The following is a 13,549-nucleotide window of genomic DNA, read 5'->3' on the forward strand; positions in this document are numbered from 1 at the left end:
AGAATTCAGTCAATCCTAAAAAAGAAGGTAACTGTTCCTTTGAATTGGGAGAAGGTGCATTAACAATATTTTGAACATGGTTAACTTTGGGTTTGATTCCATAACTTGATATTTCATGACCAAGGTACTCAATCTGGTCTTGTCTGAATTTGCATTTGTTATATTTCAGAGTAAGACCCTTAGATCGAACTTTTCCCAAAACACAAGCTAAATTCTCATCATGTTCAGTATAGTCTTTCCCAAAAAATCAAAATGTCGTCTTGGAAAGCTATAGCCCCCTTGCAATCTGTCAATAATTCTTTCATAAGACGCTGAAAGACGGAAGCTGCACTTGCTAACCCGAAAGGCATGCGTAAGTACTGAAACATGCCCTCCGGGGTGACAAAAGCAGTTAGTTTCCTTGAGTCTTCATCTAATTCTACTTGGTGGTAGGAACTAGCCAAGTCAATTGAGGAAAACACAGTAGCGCCTGACAATGCGGAAATCAACTCATGTATATTTGGCAAGGGATGTTTATCTATCCATATTTCTTTATTAAGACTGCGCAAATCCGCACATAGGCGAAGTTCGCCTGAACTCTTAACTGAAATCACAATAGGTGAAACCCAAGGGGAAGATTCAATTGGCTCTATTATATTCCTTTTTACTAAATCGTCTAGAATTTCTTTTAATTTGGGTCTATAAGCTAAGGGAACATTTCTTACCCTATGCCTGACAGGAACAGCATTATCATTTAGGACAATTTTGTGCTGGAAATCAATGTATTTTCCCAGTTTGTCATTAAAAATTTCGGGAAAATTCTTAAGTACACTCTTAGTGAAATCAGAATTACTAGATGTGTTCAAAGTTAAGTTAACTAGAGAGTCAGTAATGTGCCTTTCAAACCGGGGTTCGTCAACATAAACTGGTGGAACAGAATTTGGATCCAACTTGATCCCTAAAGCGCGTTGATGAGGCCAACCAAGAATAGAAACACCCTTGGTAGCGACCTAAACCTTAGCTCTGATATCCCAGTTCTTAAAAAACAACTTAGCCCAAAAGAAACCCTCTAATGCAATCTTTCGTCCTGTGTACCCACCAGGATATATATCTGGATTTAAAAGTTCCCTCTTATTCCAAAGTTGTTCAAAAATATCCTTACCAATAATAGTGTACCATGCACAGGAATCGACAAAAATTTCAATGGGTTTGTCATCCATAAAAATTCTGCAAGAAGGAAAATTATTTTGAATACATTCATCAATAGAAAGTATGCAGTTTAAACTATTGAGGACTTCTTCAGGAGAGATATAATTAATTCTCGGACCAGATCTGCACACATTCCCAAAATGTCCTTTCTTTTTACATTTGATGCAGATTTTATCCCAGGCAGGGCAACCTTTGTAATTCCCAACATGGTTGGTACTACCGCATCTGTAACAAGATATTGTACTTTTCTTAGTAAAACTCTTATTATCACTAGCATTCCTTACATATTCTTTCTTAAAGGTAGGTCTAGAACTGAAAGTGTTCGAAATGGGATTACCGGTATGAGTTTTAACAATGGCCACTTCAACTTCAGGAACATTAGTTTTCAGGTTTTTCCCTCTTATTTCAGATACAAATATTTCAGAATGTTCTATACCCTTGGCTATGTTCACCACTGCAGCAAGAGTGGTCTCCGTACCCAACCAAAGCCTTTCTTGGATCTTTTTGCTTTTTGTTTTCATCATAATCTGGTCTCTGAGGACTTGCTCATATGATATAGTTTCGAAAGAACAAGTGCAGGCAAGTGAACGCAAAGCTGCAACGTAATCCTCAATTGTTTCATCTGGTTTCTGTTCACGAGAGTAAAATGTAAACCTTTCCATCACAGTATTTATCCGTCTACCAAAACGAATTTTCATTTGCTTAGAAGCTTTGTTAAACACATCCAAATCACCAGCATCTTCCAAGGGTGGTAAGTTATTGAATTCTTTTATTCCTGCACCACCAAGACAATGGTCTATGCACGCGTGGGTTCGTATCCCATCCTCGTCGCCAATAATTGTGTAGTAATGCAGACTACACAGGAAGTAGGTTCAAGCAGGTTTATTCGTAGGAAGAACAGCTTAACAACCACAAGTAGCAAGAGATGTCTTCATCATCAGTAAAGCAGTAACTGTCCTTAGTCAAGGGAATACATTCTAAGGTCCTAACACTCTACTGAGTGACATGGGAAGGTTCCAGATGACATAAGGTAATGGAATACCACAATATCTATGCCACTAGACCCACCCTGGCAAGTGCTGACGTTGAAGACACTGCTCTGGCAGTTCCTTCTAGGCAAGGGAAGGACATTTTGATGCACAGTATGATCCAGAGTGACTAGGTCCTCTCCTGGACTGCCTTGCTCTTTGCTACCTACATTTCCAACAAAAATCAGGTTGTCAGAACTAATCTCTTTTGCCTGGTCCCTCGAGAAGATTGTAGGTAAAGTAATGAATTGATTTCCCCAGATGATGTTGTCACCGCCTTACGGCTTGAAGACGAAGGCAGCTTTCATGCCTGTTTGGGAAGACACATGAAAGGAAGGCAGAGATAGCCTGAAACTCGCAGATACCTCACCCACATGAAAGTCTCCAAATCAAATCTTAAACAGGCAACTGTCAAGTGGTCCCAATACAGCTCCCATCAAAAAGATCAGAAAAAGATTCAGCCCCACCAGGGGAACAATGAAGGTTTAAGAAACAAACAGAAGGTCCTTCGGTGATCTGATGTTATTTGGAGATTTGAACATTGAAAGCTGATCGGGGAGACCAAGAAAAGAGCCAGGAGCAATGTAGTTATGCAATGCCCACTGCACACTCCTGTTGGGCTAGCGAAAATGGTGCGAAGCCTCCAACAGATATGCTCGCAATGAGTTTGCTCTAAACACCCTGTGACAAACCAATTTCATCCCCCAGCATGGGCCGATTATGTGGATGGGGACAAAATTGAATGGACATCAATCACCTCAGGCACAGTGGAAGCTCCAGTCATGAAGATGGAGGCAAGGGGGAAAATTAGTATGCAAGAGGTGTACACCTCCAGGATGGCTGGCCACACCTCCAGCATGAGCAGCCAGATATGTACACCTAAGAAATCTACCATCTTCAGGATGGCAGAAATATTGGGTTCTGGGTAGAAAAGGTGAACTACACCGCCGGATGTGGTCACCTCCGGGGCAAACTAGCTGCAGGGACTAGCTGCCCATTGGCTACTAGCTCCCACACCCCTAAATCTAGGATTTAAGGTACCCCCCCCTCCAACTGAACCTCAGATCTGAACAACTTACTTGAAGGAAGGACCAAGGACAACAGGATTTCGCCCCCTGCACCACAGCAAAAGATGGATACGGTGTCCCTGAGGCAACAGACTTGGACGGCCTGAACGACCCTTATTCTTGGCTAAAACTTAGCACTTCCTGGTTGAGGGTCCCCTGTAGAAGCCAGAAGCACCTTTAATCACCCCTTGGACTAGTGGGACTAGTCCCCTGCGAACTGCAGATAAAAACCCACCTGATCCAAAGAATCACTAGCCGTTGGGTCCTCCATGGGAATCTCCAAATCCAGACAGTCCAGTGCATTGTGGGAGTTGTAGTCTCGCCTGCCCCGAAATCTCAGGCCACTACATTACTCCTCCAGACCCAGTGAAGTACCAGAAGCTTTCACTGTGCTTACCGCTACCAAGGCTTGTTGGTTATCAGCCCCGTAACTAGATGCTGCTTTAAGAGGATATTCCACAAGACCTGCAACCGATGTCGGAAACGTGACTCATCTTTTTAGCAGCACTGCCACAGTAGTAAAAAGCAGCGATACCGCAGGGGTTGTTTAGCACCAAAGACAGACAGGACAACTTTGCACCTGGACTCCAAGGGCTACGTAAAATTGACCCGATTGTTGGGGCTTAGTCCTGAGACCTGCACCACCTTTATCCTGCAAGGGTACAAGATAACTCGATCCCCAAGTGACAGACTGTAACTAGTAGTTTGTCATTGACCACAATGCTCAATGTTTGCTGTAGTCCATGCATTTATTTTCTATTGCTTTGAAAATCTATAACTGCAGGTATACGTATACTATTTTGTTAGTTTGGTTTCTCATTCAAGATAACTACACCCTATATAAATTGGTGTTGGAGTTCTATTGAGTTGTGTCAATTACTTATGAACCATAAGGGTACTGTAAAATGCTAAACTATGTTGATACTGCTCTTTTCCACAATGAGGACTGAGCCAAGGATTTTTGTGAGATTCCAAGGACCATCTTTGAGGAATTGTGATAAACCTGGTAAGGCTACCCAGACATACTACAGATTACCCTTTCCTACAATTACCCAACATGCCAAATGATACGACAAAAGTAAAATCATTTATATTAAAATACAAAAACAGTAAAAAAAAAAAAAAAAAAAAACTTTCGTCTGCATTGGAACCTAACTTAGCTGCAGAGGTGAAAGCAATCAATGTCTGCAATACTGGAACTGCAGCAAGCCTGAAGGTCACCCTGGTCAATTATATTCCCAGAGTACGTCATTTAATTCACAGCTGTGGATTACAAACTATCTGGGAGCATCATGGTAGTTCAACTTTAATTTGAAATTGAAGAGTGGATTGCAGCTACTGGGCTATGCAACAACGTATCTTTTCGAACATTGAAACAATACCATTAAGGAAATGGAAGGATACGCCGCAGCAATATACACAAATTAATAATGCAGGTAAATATGAACTGAGGTAACAGTGGTTTGGCAAGATATTTTCATTACAGAAACCTTTGAATCGTCTGAAATGAAACGGTATGCAGCAACCACTTACTTCTGCAGCTTTTGCCCACCAGTCTCTTGTTGAGCCGCCCTTTTGCAGGTTACTTGTTTGCAGCGTTTTGTCCCCAACTCAGGACTTCTGGGATTAGCGGACTTGGCTCTCCGACGTTCCACGAATGATGGACCTTAAAAGGAAGTGTACTTTAGGAACCCAGATGTTAGGGCAGCAGAAGTGCTTTACTAACAAACCAACGTCCAGCAACCCCTCACCCTTCGCAGCCAGTCCACCAAGCCAACTTTACCTAACTTCTACTACTAAGCAACCACAAAGACACCGTCCATACAACGTCCCACAGTAAACCACTTTCACAAACTCCAAGTTCAAACCAACCACATTCAGGTCTCAAGCATCTTACTCTGCATGACTCAAAACTAGCCCCCACCTCCCCCCCCGACCGAAATGTCAGCTGTTGATTCTGAACATACATCCACCTTCCCGATTCGACTTGTTGATTTACACAACCTTAGAGTTGAAACCTTTTGGACCTCGGCAGACTCGAGCAGGAGCCTTAAAGAGGTAGTTCACAAACCGGACAACCTCAATGATGTAGCACACTAGTTATCCATCCCTGGGACTACCATACCCGCTACACCCACTCATTCCAATCCAGAAATCCACATACATACCTGCCTTTGCTGAACTGCTGGCATATTGTATTACGAGAAGTTTATGCAGCAATTCATACCACGATAAGGCATCAAAGTGATTTTAATGACAGCTAGCATGCTACTGCATAAGTTGTCCTTGGTTTCATGGTGTAGGCTCTTAATGTGGCCTATATGGCAAGTGTGTGGGTGTTGTATGTAAAGACCAGAGTAGTGCTCCCAGGTCAGGTATTGCACCTCAGCACAATGTGGGTTCAAGAAGAGCGGCAGATGAAATACATGCTCTTGTACAGTAATAGTAATTTGTTGGGGAAGAGGAAGGGCTTTGTAAGTTCCGGGAGGTCAAGGATGTGGTCTTTGCTGGGGGAGAATACTATCCCTTTGTTGCCCGTTGGAGAAGGCAACCCACGATGCATGAATTCTTATATGGTGGGACGATCAGCAGTGGTGCCAGGCTCGATTGAAGAGTTTAATTCCTTTGACTTTTACTTTAAAGATGAATGGACCTGTGACAGTTGGCCCTGCGGGCAATAGAGAGGGCCTTAAAGGGGTGGAGATGTGGCAGATATTGCCATAGCAATTGTCCTGCTGCTGCTTTTTGGATCCTTTTGACCTTTTACACACTCCAATAGTCTATTTGCAGCCTGTGAGAGAACAATGTGCATGAAAGCTTATAGATGCGGGAAACCAAGGTGTGGGAAGAATCAATAGAGTTTGCATTGTGTAGAAAGTACTTCTTGTGACTTCATTCACTTTGGGAATAGTGATAGGGTGGGCTCCATGATCAGACTTCCTTCTAGTAATGGTTACTGGAGGACCGTTCTTGGGTCATTTATCGATGGGCTAGTAGTTCAATCCATCACAGGTTAGGAACTTTGCTTTTGAGGAGTCCTTTTTAGGTGATCTCACAACATTCAACAGTTAAAGGCTCGAAGTAAGAGTGGTCCAGGGTAGGGCAGAGGGCTGTAGGTTTGTCATGTTTTCCAGCTTCAGAACGATCAGAGTACTTGGCATGACTGTAGCAATTTGAGACATAGTGACAGACCAACTTGTCCAACCTTGCATCAAAACATGAAGGCAAAAGTCAAACTATTGCCACCCTGTCTGCAACCCTTCGCATACTAAAATTTTGCCCAGACCGGCTCTTCGCAAAGAGTGAAACACTAGCCTACATACTATGACACCAAAACAAATTGTAACCATTGCAAACAAATACAGATTCTGCAAGGTTCATTTGAGTCTTAATCCATTTCCAACTAAGCATATCGATTATGGTGGTGGCTAGAGTAGCAAGACCACAATTCCTCTAGAATGCTAATGAAATCACTCTTCACTTGGCATTTTTTGCCAATAGGTTTCAAAAGAGCAAATTCTCTGCAAATACCTGCAATAAGGTGAAAGCAGTCCCATAAGAACCACTCTAGCAAAACTTACATTTTCCTGTGACCAAAATTACAGTTTCGTGTACCTACTCCATATTGGAGTGAGCTCTGAGACAAAAAAGAAAAACATTCTAAGATTAGCCTATGTATCAACATTTAAGTAGCAGTGCCATGTAACCCCATTTACTTGCTGTCAGGTGGCTTTTGTCTGGAGGACTTGTACGGATATTGCAGTGTAAAAATCAATTGCCGATTCTTTAGCACTGGTTGAATGACCTACAATCCTCCTGGTTAGCACATTCACATCCGTACCAGAATGGTTCACTCGACCCGATCCATCTTGATACTCCTTACATTGATGAAGGCCTAATAACCCAGGTACAGCACCGCAGGCTTAGAATACCTAGAGATGGGTTAATCTTTTAGTCTATCGCTTACAACAAATTAATACTCTTCACACATTCAAAATACAGATCTGCTGGAATAGAATGGCTCTCAAAGTACACAAATACGAAAATACTTTAACTTGGAACTTAAATGGCATGATTAGAGAAATAACATGGTCATTAAACAACCTGGTAAATTCAAGTGATGAAACAGGCTAGTATGCTTGCTCACACATTTTGAGATTTTTCTGGACAGGAAAATAGTAAAGATGCCTTTATGAATTCAGAGGGCTGTCATAATATCAGATAGATTCAAAAATATTTCTCAAGGATAAACAACGTTTTTCCCTGCAGGGAAGCACAAAGCAGTCTTTAAAAGGGGAGGAGAGGGAGGTGTTGGATTTACAGTCTCCGCACAGACTGGAGTTGGAATAGTAAATTATACTATTCCAACATCCAGCGCTCCCCCTCCGCAAGCCGTTGTTCGACTTGCGGAGTATTGGTTGAGATTCCCGGGGGGGGGGGGCGACAAAAGGATAATTGCGCATTCTCTCTCAAGCAGGTACTAGTTTGTTCACCAGGCTGCAGTTATATAATCAACTACATTTTCTCATTTTCTATTCTGAAAATAAAGATCGGACTGGATTGCCTTCTAGATTGCCAAATAGCCAAGGAATGGATTGATAGTTACTTTACAGCATTTATGGCAACAAGAAAAGACAAAGCTGTGGGCCGAAGAGCACTGACGGGTGCGTTGAAGGCTTTTGTGCTGACACCACATTCATTTCCATTTTGTTTTTCAAAACCACTCCATTTCTCATGTGAAGGCCTCCCTAGATCAAAGTGATCACATTCTCTAGGACATGGGGATGCTTACAACCAGGTTTAGAGGTCACATTGAAGGATACTCTGGCCTTGGTCTTTGGTAGATGTGAATGTTGAGAATACCACCTCTGTTAAACAGACTGGTCATGTCCAGATGGGGCCCAGCAGATTTTGCAGTGGTCATATTTCTAAAAGGCTTGGAGAAAGTAGTATTTAGGGAAAAGGGGCAAAAAAATTCTAAATAGTTTGTTGCCCACTTGGAATTGTAAGAGTTTGTGGCAGTGGGTTTGGGAGGACAGCAGGCAACTTGATATCTTCGTCACTACGCTCATTACTACAGGAAAGTCACAATATTGGCGAGTTTATACGAAGGTGCTGATCAAGTTTTACCTAGTGTCTGCTGGCAATTAAGTTTCTCCAAAAACGCTTCCCCCTTCCTGGGAGTGAGACCTGCTCAAAGGTAAAACATCCAGAAATGGAGATTCCTGGGTGTTTGGTTTCCATTTACCAGATAATCAGTCTTGAAAGAAGTGGCAACCCCGTGCTTATTTTTGTTTACTCTCATTGTGCATCTAGATTCCCCTGTTCACTGCATCTGAAGCGTTTAGCATGGTTTTCAGAAATGTAACTAATTAGTTGGCGTATAGTCAAATAATTGTGTGACCTCTCTCCCCTAAGGGTCTCAAGTCCTGTCAAATAAAGACAATTCTGCTCCGAGACATTATCCTTCAGGAGGGTCTGGCATGATTTTGGGGACTAAACACTTTAGAGATCTGAAAGGTCTAGATCAATTGAAGAGCTGTCTGTACTAGATTGAGATGGCAGGTCTGGGCCAGTCACTGGGGTAAAGATGCATATTTCTCCCCCCCCCCCCAAATGATAACCTGTCAAGATGTGTAGGATTTTGAGTGAGGAGTCTGGGCAAAATGTCATCTATTTAAGGTAGGCTTTTATTCAATACCACAACCCTGGCTTTAGAGAGAAAACCAATGTCCATAGTTATTATAGCATGTAAAGAAGTTTAATATTAAGCCTTGATTGCCGTTGACCACACCTGCTTGGCCCCTGTAATGTGACACATCTAGTCCTATCAAGTGTGTGAGGAGGCAGGGTCATCAAAACTTTAAAACCCACATTGTCTATCAGAGTTGAAGAGGACTCTGTTGAATAGACTGAAAACATTAATGCTGCAGTAACCAGAGACTATCTAGGAGGTCCATTTAGACAAAGTGATGTCAGATATCGAACACCCATTTAATGTGATGACAGGTGTGGAAAAGGACAATTTGACATTTCCAATATAGAATCCAAAGTCTAGTGGATTTCTTTAGCTTCACTTGTGGATAGGTTTAAAACGAACTGCACTGCTAGCCAAGGGAAGCAAGAGCTAGGCACAAACTCAAGGTCTGGGGGACAACACACTTCAAAACTACAAATTTCAGAGGTAGGATGTAAAGGGTCAGTTTGAAGTTCTCATGCTACTTATATTATAGGAGTTGCTTCTTTGTAGAACGCAGATTGCCATCATGCTCCTCTAGCCTGCAAACAAGTTAATAGACAGCAGGATGAAAGATATTTACATATTTCTATTTAATGTTAGAAAGGTACCCCGGGCATTGTCCAGGTGTAAAAGATGTCCCATCCCAGTTTGCCTTCTAAAGCTCCTCGTCTACCCATGTGCTGAGATGGGAATGACGAACAAACATCTTAGGATCTTTCTCTTACCATATAACTGAGGGCTTAGATGACAAAAGCAAATACCAGAGGTGGGTCAATTAACTACCTTAAAAAAACAAGCATTTGCAATGCAATAGGTCTCGCATTAGGAAAGTTTGAGCTATTGGTATTATGGAAATATTTTATTTATGTGTTGGTTTTGAAACTAGCGAAATTAATAGCTTTGTCATTTACAATGCCAATAGTTAGAACTTACGCAAATGTGACGCCTATAGCATTTGTAATGCAATATATTTACGTGACTTAGATGTATTGATATTACAAACAATGGCTTTTAATTTGTTAATACTTAAAAAGTTATTGTAACTTATAATGGCAATAGCTTTAACTTTTGTGAAGATTATGTTCAGTGCATTTTATTGTGACGTAAATCCAAGAACAGAAGTGAAATATTAACATCTTTTTGTGACATTTGTAATAAAGCTTGGGGACAGTGGAGACAAAAGCAGGAAAAGTGAAGAGAAAGCGGGACAAACGTGTGGTGCACTGGCCTGCCAGGAGTAGTACTTAGATTCTCACAGGACCAGCACCTGCCTTCTGAAGCCCACCGAGAAATTTGGAATCAGAAGAGTATATATATCGCTCTCAAGACAACTGGCGCAGCAATGACCTCGGAGCCACTTCCACAACCCCCGTCTGTCCTCCTCTCGTCCCACTTCTCTCCGGCTGACTTCATGGGGCAGCTATTAGAGTTACGGCGAGGGAGCGTGCAGCCTTGAATCTGTTTAGCAAGCACAAGACCTCGACTTCCCCATCTGCTGTGGCACGTCACGCTTGCCATCCAAAGGTTGAGAAAGCACCAATTGCCGCGTTCCTAAGCCGCCCACGTTTATGACGCAAGCACCCTCGAACAGGGCTGGGGGGTGAAACGAGTTTACGCCACCTCCAATTCCTATGGACTTGGGCTCCTACATAAACTGCGAGATCACCGGAGCTACCGGCAATAAACAATATTTAGATGTACATTTTTAAACAAGGAACCTATTAGTCCCATGCTCAGAGTGAAGCCACGCTTGACAAACAGAGCATCTAATACAGGGGCGTAACAAGGGGTGGGAGGGGTTGCATAGGCACTCTTCAAAGAAGGTAGGGGGGATTCGAATAAGAGGCCAATGAATGTCTGAGATAATCGAGAACCAGGGGGGGGCCTCATTCTGCACAGGGTCCCATTTGGTGAAGTTACCTCACCTTCTCCCTGCATTAGTCTGGCCTGCTGTGTTGCTCTCTTCCAAAGGACAGTTCCACCTGTGCTGCACCACATGGAGACATGGCGGCCTCTCACTCTGCTCTCCCGAGGCCTAGATCCTGCTCTTCTTGGGATTATAGGTGGCAGGAGTCTGCCCCGACCTGCAGAACAACCCTGGACAACAAGCATGGTCAGGAATGTGACCATTGAAAGGAAGGCAGGGGTAGAGAATAGAAAAGGGCAGTTGTCCGAACGGGTCAATGGCTGCGGCCCACGACTTTGTCGTACAGTGCAGCCGCTGAGTGATGTCAGGGGGCGCACGCACTTCAGAGCAGGCGCTCTTGGCCGTTTCTCCGCTTGCTGAGGTGGTAGAAGAGGCGACGGACAGAGAAAGAGCAGGGACCGGTGAAAAGGCGGGGATCTGGGGGTGGGGTCAATGCACGAGAGGGGAGGTAGAGCAGAAAGTGGGAACAGAAACCTAAGCTTTGGTGGAAATTAAGAGACGTGTGCAAGTTGCGTGCACTGGCCGGGGGAAAGAAGAGAGGGGCATGCGTGCGCGCATGGGTGTTAAAATAATGCAATTGCAGGAGGCTGACTTGCCGCGGAACAGGAGATTGGCACAGCGCGTGGCTGTAGGTGCGCGTACACCTGTGCAAATCGCCAAAAGCTCTGCGCGTGACCATCTCCTGTTCCACTTCCGAGGCAATTCCCTAACTATAGCGCTCGCTGGAGACAGCAGCGCTTTGCACTGCTTACTCCAGCTCGACCTATTAGTCTGATGATTTCAGTCAAACAGTTCCCATCTCAATCCTCTACCACACGGGCAAGACACAAAGCAACAACTAGCACTATGACGTTACTGGAACTAAACTTTTTCAACAACTTATGTAAAGGCATGTTTGCTTTAGGCTAGTCAATCTTTGGCTTTACAACCAAAATGCGTTTTTTAAACCAGTTCGGAGGGTAAATAAGATTATTGTAGACTCCTGACCGCACAAGTCTTTAGTTAAGGAGGCAGCAACTCTAAGTCTTAAAAGGCTACAGAAGTCCAGCATAATAAACAGTAACGTTCACAAATCTCCGAAGTGCAGCAAATGTAGAATCCTTAGTAGAATTCCCCCCAAAAGACAATTAGTGTGGCAAACGTATCGGAAGATTGACACAGCCGCCCAAAGGATTTGAACATACTATATCAAATAATTTTTGGTTTTAATTCAGATGTGGTAATGAACATGATTATCATCCTAACAACGAAATCAGAAAACGAACCTATGAAAAAACCAATAAAAGGTTTTCCAAATGATTTTTTTCTTTTAAACCTATAAACTTAGAACCTTGCCAATAAGCATTTAGACCAAGTAATTGAAAACTCTACCAAGATCAACAAAGCCCTGTTCATTCTACCATAGTGGTCAGTTCCCCCCTGAACCCTAGCTATAGCGCCACTAGTACAACTGACCTGGGTCAGATTCTTCCCATGTCAAAAACAGACTAGCATTCTCAGAATGAGTCAGTCTTACAGACACCCTGTTCTACAGCCACACGCCGCATTCAACTTTTATAATTAATCATACCATCTTCAAACAAATTCTACACAAACCCATGTATGAGCTGGCTCATTAATGGAGGGTTAAAATTAGGCAGGCAATTCAACCTAAAGATAAGCTCTCATTTCAACCAACTGTTTGGTAATATGGGTTAACTTATAGCTTAAGCAGTTCAAAATGGTGTGTCTGCTGTACAATACACCCGAGAAAATACCGAGTGGGCTACCAGTCAGTCATACAGAAAGAAAAAAAACAAAACAAAAAAAAATGTCTTCAATGCAGGCTGCTGTCAGTGGACATAATTATTTACAACAAGGGGTGGTGATGGACAGAGTCTCTGAATTAAGCAGAGTACTCTCACCCAGTCAAGAGATCAGGGCTAGATCCAACACCGTTTTTTAGCTCATTGCACCATCCCAGTTTCAGAACCTGGCTGTATGCAAATTAGTCTGTCCCTGGCCCAGTGCATCATGGGAACAGGGCAGACCAGACTACAAAAGCCAATTCTTACACTGGGAAGGAAACAAGCTTCCGGGGACCGGTTTCTGCCATTTCAGGCGTCTTCGGCCCGGCTTGCTTGAATCCTGATGGTGCAATGAGCAAGGGACTCACATCTGAGTATACCCTTCCACGCTTAGGGTGGACAAAATTATTTACAACAAGGGGTGGTGATGGACAGAGTCTCACTGCTCCATCAGGATTCAAGCAAGCCGGGCCGAAGAGGCTGAAATGCCAGAAACCGGTCCCCGGTAGCTTGTCTCCTTTCTGGTGAAGAATTGGCTTGGTAGTTTGGTCTGCCCTGTTCCCATGATGCACTGGGCCAGGGACAGACTAATTTGCATATAGCCAGGTTCTGAGCTGGGATGGGGCAGTGAGATAAATAACGGTGATGGATCAAGCCCTGATCTTTGGACTGGGTAAGAGTGGTCTGCTTAATTCAGACACTCTGTTCATCACCACCCCCTTTTCTGTATCGTCAGTGGACATAATGCACATGGTTGTAAGCCGCCAATGATTGTTTGGGAATTGGTCTGACATCACCCAGTATTTAGCGAC

At 43.3% G+C, this 13,549-nt stretch overlaps 1 protein-coding gene across 3 annotated transcripts in view; it reads right to left on the reverse strand.

Moving 5' to 3' along the window:
- Positions 1-13,549, reverse strand: part of LOC144768244 (targeting protein for Xklp2-A-like) — a 267,670-nt gene that overhangs the window by 193,255 nt on the left and 60,866 nt on the right. For all 3 annotated transcript variants that reach the window (XM_078651761.1, XM_078651762.1, XM_078651760.1), the window contains exon 10: positions 4,817-4,949. In XM_078651761.1, the coding sequence (XP_078507887.1) occupies positions 4,817-4,949 (133 nt within the window). The remainder of the gene's footprint in view (positions 1-4,816; positions 4,950-13,549) is intronic.

This window comes from Lissotriton helveticus, chromosome 7, assembly GCF_964261635.1.
Source record: "Lissotriton helveticus chromosome 7, aLisHel1.1, whole genome shotgun sequence".
Classification (NCBI taxonomy): domain Eukaryota; kingdom Metazoa; phylum Chordata; class Amphibia; order Caudata; family Salamandridae; genus Lissotriton; species Lissotriton helveticus.